Raw genomic sequence first — 16,043 nt, 5'->3', positions numbered from 1 at the left:
CCCTGCTCAGCACACTAGGAAAAAAGTCCACACGGAAATGAACACCCAGCCCAGCCAAAATAAATTAATAAATATATTAAAATATTTTTAAAGTAACAGTTGAAATGTGTATATACCTAACACAACTGAACTGCACACTTAAAAATTAAGGTGGTAAATTTTTTGTTATGTGTTTTATATGTCATGTATATTATCTAAAATATCTAAATTTTTTTTAAGAAAATTTTTAAAAGAAAATGAATTTTTAGAAGGAAAAAATTTTTAGAAGAAAATGAATTTATAAATAAGATATATTCCTCAATGGACATGAGTTTGAGCAGGCTTCTGGAGTGGTGATGGACAGGGAAGCCTGGCGTGCTACAGTCCATGGGGTCACAAAGAGTCAGACATGACTGAGCGACTGAACTCAACTAAACTGAAACTGATATCCCATTATCTTCTAGAGAAAAACTATATTAGTTGAAAGTTATTATGATGCCAGAAAAGTATAGACACAGAAAACTTTTTAAAGCTTTTTTAAAGAATTAGTTTTGAAATTTATTTTAATTTTCCAAACAAATTACTCTCAGCTTAAGCTAAACAGTTACAGATACCAGCTGAGTGATACTGTTCAAGCTGTTTAATCTCTGAGACTTGAGTTTCTCATTGTAAGTGGAAATGGCAATAATACAGGTTTTGTAGAGTTATTTAAGGCATTAAATGAGATAAGGCATGATTAAGTACTTGGAAAACCCACAGTAATCACTTCATAAGTGCTTTTACTCTTATTCTTGCTGTAACTCCTTTTATTATCGTTTACCAGGAAGATGATGGAAAAGGAGTTGATTGGACATATGTGTTTGAGGAGTTAACAATTACTGTCTTATCTACTGCCTTCTAAATTCAACTGAGCATGTGTGCTTTAGACCAACAGTGCTATCAATTGCTAAATCATTCCTGGTATTAATTACCCTTACATTTGAATACATGACAACGAAGTGTTGACCTCACAGTCTCCAGATATGCAGACCTCTGCACCTGAAGGGAGGCTCTTGCTAAACCATCCCTGATAATACACTTACATGTTAATACACGACAGTGAAGTGTTGACCTCCTACTCTCCAGATACACAGACCTCTGTACCTGAAGGGAGGCTCGAGGCAGCATGGGCTCCTGAGTCCTCACTCCCTCTTAAAGCAGATACTGAAAGACAGGAGCCATCTCTACCCTGTGAGCTTCTCTGACAACCACCATCAAAGGACACAGGACGCTTTCCATTCTTTAGGAAAGATTCTGTAATTTTTTTTTTTTTTCAGTCCTTGAAAGGGCAACCAGCACTCTGGGATATGAAGAACAAAACTTTGCCAACTTTGAAACCACACCAGAGAAACGGTAAGGAGTCCTACTAGGAAACACAAGGTAAAACATGTACAGTTTCTACTCTCTGGCAGTGAAATGGCCGTTGGGTCTTTGAAGAGCTTCGGCTAGGTAAGAGGAGGAAGAGCAAGAGACCACAGGATTCAGGGAAATGTGAAGTCAACCTTCTAGGACCGTACTAAATGTTTCTCTCTGGAAAGAGAATTAAGACATTTTTTATCATCTTTCACTGAAGCCACAATTATGAAGAATCAGTGTTGCTTCCGGTCTGAAAGCCATACTTTCACACCACTGGACCACAGACTTGGGAGCCCAGCTCCCCTGCTTACTAACTGGATGATCCTGAGCAAATTCCTTAGCCTCCTGTCATCAAAGTCCTCATCTATAAAGTGAGGATGATTGTAGGATGTGCCTCAAGGTGCTATGGGTGGGTGGGTGGCTTAGTCGCTTAGTCGTGTCTGACTCTTTGCGACCCCACAAACTGTAGCCTGTCAGGCTTCTCTATCCGTGGGATTCTCCAGGCAAGAATACTGGAGTGGATTGCCAGTCCCTTCTCCAGAGGATCTTCCTGACCCAGGGATTGAACCCAGGTCTCCTGCATTGCAGGCAGATTCTTTACCATCTGAGCTACAGGGATAATTAAACCAGTATGTGTAAGCAGTACATAATTACTGGCTATTATTATCATCATGTGAAATGGTAGCTGTATCTTATAAATACTAGAAAATTTCTCAAAGGATTTTTTCATTAAAAGGGATAAAACATGAAAGTTTAGATATTAAACAGTTCACAGTTACTAAAGAAAATAAAGACATGAAATCAGGGCCAAGTTATCAATTCTAGGACATTCCTGTGCCTACTACCTGTTTGTGTACAAAGTGTTCCTCAGTTCCCCATGAGGCCTCTCTGGATCCTAAGAAACAACTATCACAAAGCCTCTTACCACTGGTAAAATCATAATGTGTTATAGAGAATTGTCCCAAAGTCTGTTTCTTTCATTCTATTTTAACATACAATTATTTATCCACTGTCTCTTTACTCCTAGTTGAATTTAAACTCCGTAAGGACACAGGGTCTCTTACCTATTTTGTATATTTCTATATTCCCAGCGTCTGGAACAATGCCTAGCATAGGAGATGCCCCATATACTTTTGTTAAATAAGATCTTGAAAGGAAGTGGATCCTTTCATCTTTATATCCCCATACCAGTTCATAAATGAATAATAATTTTTGGAAGGAGATAATGAATAATAAGTATAGCAAGTCTATGCTTAGACTTTATTTTTATGAATCATCGTCATCATTTTTCAGTAACTAGGAACACATTATTTTATATCCAGAAAAGCGTAGGCATTTATATACATCTTTTATTTAGTTTTTACAGCTTTAAAAGGCAAATATTATTTCTATTTTAGAGATTATTATATAAAAACGATTAACAGGCTTGTCCGAAGTCCTAGGAGGGAGTCATAGCCAGAAGGCAAATCCCGGTCCTTTCTGATGCTATGTTCACAGTGGCATACTGGTGAACATAATACCTAATTAAAGCAAAACACAGTGGGAACTGCCGTAAGTGAAACTTGAGCCCTAGAAAGAGGTATGTCAAGATCAGGCAGACGATCTCCTTTCATGCCTCATTAACAAATTAGGCTTTTGGTACCAGAAGGAGGCAACACCACTGTCCAGCCCTCACTGGGAAAGCATGGCTTCTCTGGATCATTGCCCAGCTCCAAATGATACCCGCAAACAGGGCAGCGCAGTAGAAACCACCATGCCTTAGGAAAACAGGTTCGTAATACCTGTTGGTGGATCTGATTCCATCCTTCTGTCACACTCTAGGAAGGGCTATGACTTTCATCTACTAGCATAGTTCTCAACACTGACATCAGAATCCAGCGGAACTTTCCAAACACACCCACACGTAGAGGTAGACTGGTGATGAAACACCTCTAGAGGCTGAGTTTTCTCTTTAGACAAACTACGCTTTAGGAAAAAAAAAAAGTTATTGTTCTGTTTTTAGTTACATGGGACACAGAGATGCAAAGCCAGACTGACAGTAACTGACTTCCTGGAATATCTTGAGCATTTCATAGAAAAGAAATATTTACCAGGTATTTCAGTAAACCTGAGCACCTTTATGTCTATATTTTAGCTTTCCGCAGTTGTTCCATAAACACTAATATTTATCATTCAGTCATTTCTAGAATACTCACTAGAGGTAATATAACAAATGTATCATTTTCAGAATCTCTTCCTCCTCAGCAATGCAGAAACAGTCCTTAAGAAACATTTATGAAAAGGAGAGCGACCCTATGAGAAAGCACCATCCAGCTGAGAAGCATTTGCTGCCTGCCCTCTATTCTCTCTCTCCCCCATTAGACACAATGGGATTTTTTGCCAAATTCATATTCCAGAGGAGCCATGAAATTCCCGCAAAGTTCAACATCAGGCCTGACTTAAGATCTTTAAGGCCTCCTGCTAACCTCATCCCCCTGCAGCTGCCTTGCTAAGGCAAGCTTTTGATCTGTACTATCTGGGTTTCAAGCTGATATACACACAGCCTCTTTGATCTCTGATTAAGTGGCTTCTGGTCTCCTGATGCCTTTAGTCTTGCTACACTGTGGTGTTTGCGAGTCAGTCATCATCCTGAGCACACTACAAACTCCACACACCAGGAGTGGCCTCCCTTCATTCACCCACTTCGCAGGCTTGAAAAGCAATCTTTAAGCCATGAGAGAATTTCCCCAGTAGCCACAATCAATCCACTCCATGAACACACTATGAAGAATTATTTTTCAAATGAAGCAGCTTAAAATGATTTAAAGGATATGGAACATTCCCATAGAGGGGAAGGAAGCAAATCCTCTGCGAAAAGAAATCTTCAGCCCAGTTGGCACTGGAGATTACAGTACTTTGATGTTAATAAAAATAAATGTGGATAGGGATCAGGGATGAGCAAAGATTGGGTCTTTATCAGTCCTAAGTTCCACTGAGCAAAAGTGACCTTTAAATGCAGCTGCATGGTTTGTTCAACAGTAGGCTATGGGATATATTGATATTTCCAAGAACACGGATACTACCATTAGGAGCAGACTGACTGCATTTTACCTAGTACCAATATCTTAATCCTACATGGATGAATAAGACCCAGAGTTCCTTTAAAAAAAAAAAAACAAGAAAGATAAAAACAGAAAGAAAAAGAAAAAAATAAAATAAAACAAAACCAGATCCTGGTACACGTTATAAGATTCCTTGAGCATTAAAATGGAACTGTATAACAACTTACAATACATTTCCATCCTGAATATTTTAGATTCTGGAAACAGTACAGGTTTGAACCTGACTTTTTAATGTTACTAATATAGGTACTACTACATGTTTAAATTATATCAATATCTATCTATCAAATTCTATACCCCAGATTCTATAAACTAATCTATTGGCATGAACATAAAGATACTGGGCTTCTACAAGTTACTAAAGACTATGTAATGATAGCAGCATTCACCCAAAATCTCACCCGCTGAGCTACAGGGAAGCCCCTCAAAAATCTCAACTCTTGTTGCAAATATTAAGCCTTAATTTCTTCCATTTTAAAAGTCCAGCTTCTGATAACAAGATTAAAAGTGGTGGGAAAAGTAGAAATAGATTTTGGTGCACTAATATCATAGTCTGAATATGAATAGCTTATGTCTTCTCTTAGCTACACGTGAAAGTAAGTGAAAGTGTTAGTCGCTCAGTCGTGTCTGATTCTTTGCAACCCCATGGACTGGAGTCTGCCAGGCTCCTCTGTCTCTGGAATTCTCCAGGCAAGAATACTGGAGTGGGTTGCCATTCCTTTCTCCATCTCTTAGCTATAAATGTCAATAAATTAATTACTGACAATATACAGTTAAAACAAAGTTGATAGTTATATATTGCTATTACTTAATCTGTCTATATTGTGGAAAACCATTAGCAAACCCATGAATTATGCACCTACTTACACTTTATCTTTCAGAAAATTATTTAAACAAAGAAATTACAGAAGATATCAATTTTAAGTGGTCTAAGTACATGGGTCTCACAAACATTTATGTTCAAGCAGTTTGGTAAAATGTACCAAAATTTAAGAGATGAATGCTCTTTTGATGAGCAATTCCTCTTCTAGGAGTTTGTCACAAGATTTACTTGCATATTTTTTATAAAAGAGTATGATAAGGATATCCACTACAGTCTTATTTGAAATACCCCTCAACTGAGTACAGGAGCTGGGTTAAATAACTTATCACACAACAGCAATAATATAGTATGCAGGCATTTAAAAATATAAGGTAGCTCTAGGGGCTTACCAGGTGGTATTAGCAGTAAAGAACCTACCTGCCAATGCAAGAGACTCGAGAGACAAGTGTTTGATCCCTGGGTCAGGAAGATCCCCTGGAGGAGGGAATGGGAACCCATTCCAGTATTCTTGCCTAGAGAATCCCATGGACAGAGGAGAAAGGTGGACTATAGTCCATAGGGTCACAAAGAGTGAGACGCAACTGAAGCGACTTAGCACATAAATACCAAAATTCAAGAACATATAATGGAAGGGGGGAAAGCAATGTATTGCAAGATTGTATGACATATTCTATTTATGCATCGAAAAAAATTAAAAATTAAAAAATATTAAACTATCAGAAAACTACCACTATATAATTGGACCTGTATAAAATATCTCTGGAAGGACAGACAAGAAAATCAGGAGTTTTTGTCTGGGACATAAAAACTGAGGGATTACGGTCAGAAGTATCCATCACAGGATACTTGTGGATACATATCACAGGATGGATACATATCATAGGATACGGTCAGAAGTACCCATCACAGGATAGCATTACGTAACTTCGAACTTTTATACACTATGTATATATTACTTATTTTTAAAACACTTTTAATATGTACCAAATGTTATTATGTTGCACACATAAGAAAAAAAAAACATACATGAAATGTATAGACTCCCAATAATTTTCAAAAAATTTTTAAGAATTCCATCTAATAGAGTAAGTCAGGTAAAAACTGCACACTAGGTTTTTCTCACATACACTAGGAAATAATATATCCAAGACTCAGCAGTACCACAATGTTTTATATTCATATTTATACTATTTAAGTTGTATAACCCATTTCTTCTAAGAAAAAATAATCACTGTTAATTTTTATAGGGAGTTATATTTTTACGATTTTTTTTAAAAAATCAGCAATCTTTGGTCTTTCAAACGAGTTCAAGTGTTACTAACAGTATTTATGTATGAATTTACATATGAATTACCTCTCAATGGCTGTGCTATCATGCTTTCTATTTTTCTTTCTCTCAGTATCTGAGATAAACCCAAAGCCCTTCAAAAATATCTGCTTTGGCAAAAATTGAATTTGGTTTCCATATCAGGAAGTGAGAGAACTGAGGAATGGGATGTAGGAGGGACGAGAATTATTGGTTAATAAATTTTACCTGCTAAATCACTGAAATTCAAAAGTATCAAGAATGGCAATATTATGGCTAATGTTCAAAAATTGGCTAACGTCAAACATTTCCAGTGAATTATAATCATGAGAGGTTATTTAAAGTTCAACATAAATCAAAACACCAGAAAATATCCACTTGCAATGTTTAATTTATAAGGTCAACTGAAGGTAAAATCCACACACTTCCAAATTTATCTCAAGCTTTTTGGTAGAAATTAAAAATTACAGGCTCTCAGACTACCTAATAATTGCTTCATTATTGAACATTATTCCACAACAAATTACTTGCACTAATTTAGGATTCTTAAATTTGTAATCATTTTCATTTGAAGCAATAAACGCTAGCTTTTACACAGTGCATATAAGCACACTCTATTAATTTTTAATACTTAGTAAACTTTCATATAACCATTGAAAACAAGAATACTATCTGGCAGCTTGTCTTTAAGATACAAAACTGTTTAGCAAGCTGAAAAAAACAGGAAGATTTGCTGCAATAAATTTATTACAGGAATTCTCTATAATAAAATGAGCATGGAAATACCACTGATAAGTAAAGAAGCAGTATGTGTGGTGGTTAAAAGCACAGATTCTGGCAGTTCAAACTCTAGTTTTGCCATATAGTAGCTGTGTGAATTTCGACAACTAACTTAACCTCTCTGTTCCTTAGGTTCCTCATTTCTGAAATGAGGATAACATATAGTTCTCATTAGGAATACATTAAGCAATTAGAAGAGAGAACAGAAAACACTCACTATATGTTAGCTATTATTGAATTTGTATTCATTATCTGGATTAATATTAGGATTAATAGCAATATGAAAGTGAAAGTCACTCAGTCGTGTCCAACTCTTTGTGACCCCATGGACTATACAGTCCATGGAATTCTCCTGGCCAGAACACTGGAGTGGGTAGCCTTTCCCTTCTCCAGGGATATTCCCAACCTAGAGATCATACCAGGTCTCCCACATTGCAGGCAGATTCTTTACCAGTTGAGCCACAAGGGAAGCCCAAGAATACTGGAGTGGGTAGCCTATCCCTTCTCCAGGGGATCTTCCCGACCCAGGAATCCAACCAGGGTCTCCTGCATTGCAGGCAGATTCTTTACCAACTGAGCTATGAGGGAAGCCCAATATCAATATTAGCATTAGTTATATTTCCGAGAATAAAGATAATACATATCAGTAACGGGGAATCAAGACAAAGATAAGTAGGGCACAGTATGTAATCTACTTATCTTTGGCAAAAAAAAGAAATATATATATATATATACTCTAAAAACTTACAACCAAATTTCTGACGAATTCTATATTGCTTAGAAACAGTACACAGTTGAGCCATAACATTCATGTCCTTGACAAACAGTGCACATCATTGTTTTCTATAACACAATCCTATAAGGCATGATGTTATGTGACAAAGGACTCCTTCAATATGGTACACACACCGGGCCAGAATTTACGTAACCATGACATGAAGCAATATCTAGACATACATGAGACTAACAAATGTCCTACTTCCATTCAAATCACAGCCAAAATAGCTACAATCACTTTACCCTGAATTTAATGAGGAGACTTACAACCTGAGTTACATTTACGAAGTCTTCTGTGTTGCTTTCTCCTCTTCCTTCGCCCCAGTCTATTTAAAATACTTTTCATGAAAATGAATTGCCATGCTTTCCTCTTTGGCCATAAGACTCAGCTGTAGAACTGTGTATCAGATTCAGCTCTTTCACTGAAGTACAGAGACCTGCTTCTTTTCTCTGCTCAGCTACACAACTTCTATCACTGGTGACTCACTGAATTCCCTGTCCAGATTGTCACCCCATCATTCCAAGGCCAATTCAAGATCCTCTGTCTGCTCACTTATCTCTTCCTAAGGTTTGGCTCAATTTAGGTAAAAAGTAAATTTCTGGGCTATAACCACAATTGGGTAATTCACATATGGGTCATCAAGCATTGGCTGCATTTCAGAACATAATTTTACGCTTAAATTTAAACTTCACTAAACAAAGGTTTGGAGAAGGAAATGGCAATCCACTCCAGCAGTCTTGCCTGGAAAATCCCATGGACGGAGGAGCCTGATAGGCTACAGTCCAAAACAAAGGTAAAGTGAAAGTGAAGTCGCTCAGTCGTGTCCGACTCTTTTCAACCCCATGGACTGTAGCCCACCAGGCTCCTCTGTCCGTGGGATTTTCCAGGCAAGAATACTGGAGTGGGTTGCCATTTCCTTCTCCAGGAGATCTTCCCGACCCAGGGATTGAACCCAGGTCTCCCGAATGGTAGGCAGATGCTTTCCCGTCTGAGCCACCAGGGAAGTCCTTACAAAGGTATCTACTCATCAGCTTCTCGAATCTAACTAGACTGTTAAAATTGATAGAATACAAAAATACTGTAGTATGGTCCCTGTTACACTATAGTATGAGGACAGTATCAAGACTTTTTGTACTTGTTTTCTAAATTAGATGATTACTAATAACACTGACATTTCCAAAATAAATATAACATTTCCCACTTCTTCACATATTAATTTACTTAGTCCAAAACAATTGTTTGAGCCAAATATTATCCTCATCTTATACATAAAGACATTGTAAAAACACCTACAAATTAGATATTGTATCTAATTTTGTCAGGCTTTTGAGGAAGTTCTTATTTTTCTAGAGAAAAACTCATTAGTGAGAAACATGGGTAACTTAAAATTCCAAACTAACTTTTCAATCTCTTCAATACTGCTAATGCAGGTCCTTTACAACCTGGAAGCTCTCCCGCTCTACTAAAGTATTCTCTCTGTGGTTAAGATATTCCTATAGCACTTCTTATTTGAAATATGCTAAGCCTGGAGTTGGGGGTGAAGATCAGCATCAGCCCTATTCAGCTTGCCTAATCAATTTATACATGAAGCATCAAATTCAATAATAACCAGGAACGTGGCCTCTCATGGCTTTTGCTAAACTTTCACCTGGCCCTGCAAAAAATATTTTTGAACTTTAGAATTTATTACCTAATTATCAACAAGGGATGGTACAACTGATTAATTAACTTGCTCAAAACCAAATTTTAAATTGTGTTTATATGCCATCTAAATGTCAAAGTTCTACGTACAGCTGACAAATGGTGAAACCGTACTGTGTACAACTATAAGCGTATTTAAGACTGACTTAAGAAAAACATTCAACTTAAGACAATGCTTTTTCTTCCAAGGTTTAGCTGTAGAAATAAATATGCTGAGCCCTTTAATGTGAATCACAGTAGCATTTAGAAAATGAAATTTTTATTCAATCAGTTCTCCCATAAGCACAAAAGCAAGAATATCTAACATTTCTTTTGCCGTAAAATTACTTTATATAATCTGTGCAGAAATAAACATCTATATGTATAATGGTGATTGTGAGGAAGATGGGATGCAGGGGTACCTAGAATTTTGCAAATAAAAATAAAATCCAAAAAAAAAAAGGTTGTTACAACACATACCTAAATGAATACAATGAAAGGTGTTAAGCACTGACTCATATACATATATAATACACACACATATATATACTATACTATACTATATGCGTGTGTGTGTAAAGCTCAGAACTGATTAAAAGAATTTTTCTCTTAGCTAGGGATTAAACTGTTAAAGACTATCAAGTTTTTCTTTCCATCTTCTATTGACGTTTTTGAGTTTTCTTTAATTTCTGAAGCATTTCTCTAACGTGCAATATTCTAAATATAAAACTGGCAGATAACATTTTTAAATGGGTAAGAGCAATCATTATAAGAATGCAAAAACATATAGATTCCAATAATAGTGGAAATACAGCTGAATATCTAAGACCACATCTGAAAGGGGTTTTCTAAACTAAATCACAACTATCAACATGTTAACAACAACAATAAAGACAACTGAATGTGTTCATTCAGTCCCAGTTAATTTCATCTAACCTAAATGTTACTTGATCATTATGCAAATATTTATCAATCACCTACCATCTGTACTAGGCAACACTGAAGAGGAAAAAGTATCAGCCATTTATTTTATATACCCTAATATTAACTAACATATAAACTTCTAGAATCTTATAGTATTAATATTTCTTGATAAAGATTTCTCAAAATATGCATTATTTGGAATCAACAACTCACAATTCAATAATATTCCAAAGAGAACTTCCAATAATAAAGAGGGTTATCTGGCACAGAAATATGCCAGCAAAAATAAAATAGACATAATCCATTTCAGTAATCTTAAATCACACTGCCAAAATATGGAATTTAATGTTCTTACATAATTCTCAAAGTATTTTTCTTTCCATCTATTCCCGATTGCCTTATTTTTAAAAAAAATTGATTTTTATATCACTTGGCATTTTATGTGCTTTGATAGAGTACATTTTGCTTTATTAAACCACAATGTGTTTAGGCAGCACTAATGTATTAAAATATGCATCTTAAAAGTGAAGAGATTTCTTGCCAACAGTTTTAATTCCCCATGATAATCAGATGGTCTAAAAATACTTTAACTGGTAAATTGGTATAACATATAAATGTCTTATTATGACCTTTCACATTGTTCTCCCTACCCCAAATGCATCAGTAACTTTACTGTAGTTATAATTTGGAGGCATACAAATACATAAATATTATATGTTCTATATTAAATATAAATATAAATTTTACCAAGAACAGTTCTACTTAGTTACGCTCACTGAGATTAATAGGTAAGCAAAACTATAAAAACCTTCCTGTGAAAGGAAGGGAGAGGAGAGTGAGAATTGGCAATGACTGCTAACATGTATAGGTTTTTTTTCTGGGGTGATGAAAATATTCTTAAATTAGACTGTGGTGAAGGTAGCACAACTTGAATATACTAAAAACAGCCGAACTGTATGCTTTAAATGGGTGAATTTTATGGTATGTGAAATATATCTCAATAAAGTTGGAGGGAAAAAAAACCTCCATATAAAAAAATTCATCAAGTTCCAGTCTCTAAAAGCATCCATGGGTATAAAACTATCACTTCCCTTATTGTCCAGTTATTATATCATCTAGCATTTTATTAACTAAGGGATTTATCAACTTTCAAGGTAACAATAAAAATTACAATACCCTGCCTTTGGACAGTTGCATTTTACATTAAACAACTCAGTTTTGCCTAAGTCAGTGGGAGCTTAAAACAATTACTACTTCATATAACTTTAATACCAACTAATTGCTTCAAAAAATTCTATACAGGTTCTTATACCTGGTAATCCAAAATGCTGAATCCCAAGCCTTTATGATCTTTCACTAGTTCAACAATCTTGACTTCAGAAGACCACAGTGCTAATTCCCCATCATCATCTTCTTCGGTATTGACATCTACATTGTATTCAGCCTGAAATAACAAGGAACATAAATGCTTCAAAACACTCTCCTTTCAATACTGAAAAGAATGAACACATCTGCAATCTCTTTGCTTCTCCTCAAACTGAGGATACTTTTTGGCATGCACAGTTTTTGTTTTTAATCTTTTTAAAAGGAGCATGCACTGGGGCACATATACTTAATATAAAATCTTCATGAAAATTAAAGCACTGAAAAAAACCAGACTGTTCATATAGTTTCTTTTTTTAACTTAAAGTATCTGTTTCATTCAAAGTATTAACACTGACCTCTTATACTAAAATGAGTTCTTTGTCATCCCATTAGAAGCATAAAAGGAAAAATATGCAATTTAAGAAAATATGAAAACATCACACAAAGTCAAAGCTTATAAGACATTTCAGTAGCAACACCTGAATTTATAATTACACGGAGAGAGAGAAAGATACCAACACAGAGAGAGGCTAAGACAGGACACAGAGATACCACTTCTTTTGACTCCTAGAAGTTTTCAAGAAAAATTTAACTAGAAAAGTAAGTTGAAAAAAATCCAAGTCTTTGGGACGCATGTAAGTCTAAAAACAGGGGAAAGTCAGAGTTGAAACAATGAACCCCTGATCCTGGAGGAAGCAGGCGTGCACAACTGTCCACAGTACACAGATCCTTGTTACTTTCCCTGGCTTCACACTATATTCCCCGTTACTCCAAGCTCCCTCCTTTCAGGGAGAGTCACTGCCATTTACAACCGTAGGAAGCTAAATGATAGAGTATCAATGAGTTGACTATGCAGAATAAGCTGCTCCAATCTTCTGCTTTTACACTAGTTATAGCATTGTATTATTTTCATGCCTCCCAGGTGGCGCTTTGGTAAAGAATCTGCCTGCCAATGCAGGAGATGCAGGTTCAATCCCTGGGTCAGGAGGAAACCCTGGAGAAGGGAATGGCAACCCACTCCACTATTCTTGCCTGGGGAATCCCATGGAGAGAGGAGCCTGGCTGGGGCTACAGTCCATGGGGTCGCAAAGAGTCGTCACTGCTGAGCAACTGAGCACACACACATAAGTTATTTTCATTTGACTTATCTTTTCCAAATAGTCTAAACTTCTAAGACTCAAGAATTATCTTCTTTTTCTTTGTGGCCTTGGCAATTAACAAAATGCCTGGCTTCTGGGCTACACTGATGTGGGCTATCATAGAGTTTACCATGGTCATCCCCTCAACCCAAAACATTGCATGGCTCATAGCAGACACTCAATAAATGCTTGCTCAATACATAATGAATCGATAATCTATCTTTGAGTGGCCTTCCCTTGACACTCTTTCTAAACAAAGCTGTAAGACTTTACGAAGTCTACTTCTAAAAACTTTGAATGATCTTAGTAAATAAAATGGAGAAGGGGACCACAGAGGATGAAATGGCTGGATGGCATCACTGACTCAACAGACATGAGTTTGGGTGAACTCCGGGAGTTGGTGATGGACAGGGAGGCCTGGCGTGCTGCAATTCATGGGGTCGCAAAGAGTCGGACATGACTGAGTGACTGAACTGAACTGATATCATTCCTACAAATATAATTTTGAATGACCGGTTTAAGAAAATCCACATAACAGAATCAAAGCTGGTGGTCATGACACTCGTCTATTATGGAAGAGTAAGGCACCATAGCTAATACAAAAACACTTTAAAATTAGGGCTGGACTAGATCTCAAACTGTCCCCGAAGGACATGGTAGATTGAATCTAAACAAGGGAACAATTTCTTGGTTCTTGAATTATAGAACTTGAAATAAGGGGGAATATTTTGGATCAATAAACTTCTGTTTATATCAGTCTGATGTGAGGAAATGATACATTTAAAAAGAAAACTATACTTTCCAATAAAAAGTAAAGTCACAATGGTTAATACAATATGATTGATGTTTTACTGGGGCATTTAATACCTTCACTGATTAATGAGCATTAGAATTTTGGCTGAGCTGCCTAACCAGAGAGGGTTTAAGAACCTAAGAGTGTATTGAGATAAATGAGAAAGAGACAGATGGAAAAGCGAGCCAGATTTTAAGAAACCACATGTAATTTTAAAACCCAAGTTTATATAAATTTCAAGGTACCAAAAGTAGATAAGATATTATATGCCAACCTGATATATATATCACTTTGATACAATCAATTCTGCATAACTATGGTATTTACAGAATAGAAAGCAATCAACTAATGGCCAGCAAGGTTGACATTCAGCATAATTCAAAGCTGTTGTTTACCCATTGTGGTAAAGCATGACGGATGGTAGCACAGAGTCAGCAAGCTGAGCTGGTGATTTACACACACCGTAAGATTAGATTAACGGCATTTTTATCAACCTTTTGAGGTAAGCTATTGCCCACATTTAATTTTAGTAAAGACTGCAAAAATCACAAAGTGTGGTACTTGAATCCCTTTCTTGAAATACAAATACCAAGATAAACATTAAATAAAATCATCATCAACAATCAATGATTTACTAAACATTTCTTATATGCTCAGTAAGGAATAAAAACACCTAGAGATACAAAATAATTTTAAGATTTGGTCTCTGCCCACAGGAGCCATAAAAACAAACTTTACATACACTAAAGTATCTGTGATTACAGGACAGTACTAACTCTTGCATTTTAGGAAATCACAAAACAAAGACAGGTGGGTGGGAGGAGTTGAGAACAGCCATCACTGATTTTCAGTGAGCACTGTCTTTATGCAAGACCTTGTGCTCAGAAGGCACACATTACTTCAGTTCCTTCTCTCACCATTGATGAGGTACGTACAATAAGCACCCTTGTTTTCAGAAAAAGGAGATCAATAGAAAGTCAAGCTGTTTGCTTTAAGGATTCAAAATCATTAAGAGGTAGAGGCAGCATTAGAGTCTACGTATCTTGAAAATCAGATGGTAGGTGGGTAAAAGGGCCAGCCCTGAGCCTCTAAACTGGTATTAATGAATCACAACCTAAAAGAGTCCAGAAAGGGGAAAGGTGACATAAAAAGATAAAGCTACGAATAACATAAGATGGCAAAGCCTGTGCTTAAAACTGTCTTCATGAATACAATGCTCTTTAAAAAAAGACTTCCAGAGGCACAGAAAGTGTTATTTTATTCTCTGACCTTAAAAAGGCTTTTACTGCAATTTTTAGACTCACTTCAAAATTGGTCATAGATCTTCATGTTTTTAAAGCTCTGAAAAAGGGAAGTCCATTAGATATTCCACACTTACCAACATCTCAAACTTATTAAGATAAACTGAGTAGAACTGGGAGCTAAAAGTAACGAGTTCAGGCAACTACCAGAAAGGGGTTTTCTAAAACCAAAGAGCATGCACATTAATGTCACCAATCTTGCAAGTAAAAAAAATGACATGAATGGAAAGTAACCATCTGAAAAGCTATACATTGTTGTCTTTGAGAGATACTGTTGTCAAGTAAGAGAGGTAGGAGGTTTTTCCCACCTCCTTCATATCTCAATGCATCCTCGGGGCATCTTTGATGACAGGACCTGCTTATGAGAACCACAGTACATGTATCCATTCAGTACCTTCACTTCAGGAGGGGAGACTTCAGTGGTCCTTGGTTCATCTACAGAGGCTTCATCATCAAACAACCGTCGACAACAAACCAAGGTAAAGGGGGGTGGCACTTCTTTAAGAAAGGAGACTGCTTCTCGGCGAGATTTCCCATAGAGCTGCACGCCATTGACCTAGACAGACAAGGGATAAGTCAGAATTAAGGAGGACCCAAATTAAAAAATAAATAAATAAATAAATACACCTCTTGCTTGCATCAATCTATCAAAATGAAAGCAGGATATCACTTTCTTTTC

General features: G+C 36.4%; 1 protein-coding gene across 6 annotated transcripts in view; it reads right to left on the bottom strand.

Annotated features, from left to right (window-relative positions):
• PATJ (PATJ crumbs cell polarity complex component) overlaps nucleotides 1–16,043 on the bottom strand; it is a 394,842-nt gene that overhangs the window by 292,320 nt on the left and 86,479 nt on the right. For all 6 annotated transcript variants that reach the window (XM_069593029.1, XM_069593048.1, XM_069593038.1 and 3 more), the window contains exons 16-17: nucleotides 15,759–15,920; nucleotides 12,079–12,210 (exon numbers count right to left, since the gene is read on the bottom strand). In XM_069593029.1, coding sequence (XP_069449130.1) covers nucleotides 12,079–12,210; nucleotides 15,759–15,920 — 294 coding nt within the window. The remainder of the gene's footprint in view (nucleotides 1–12,078; nucleotides 12,211–15,758; nucleotides 15,921–16,043) is intronic.

Source organism: Ovis canadensis, chromosome 1, assembly GCF_042477335.2.
Source record: "Ovis canadensis isolate MfBH-ARS-UI-01 breed Bighorn chromosome 1, ARS-UI_OviCan_v2, whole genome shotgun sequence".
Classification (NCBI taxonomy): domain Eukaryota; kingdom Metazoa; phylum Chordata; class Mammalia; order Artiodactyla; family Bovidae; genus Ovis; species Ovis canadensis.
This window is presented reverse-complemented; position numbering and strand designations above follow the sequence as displayed.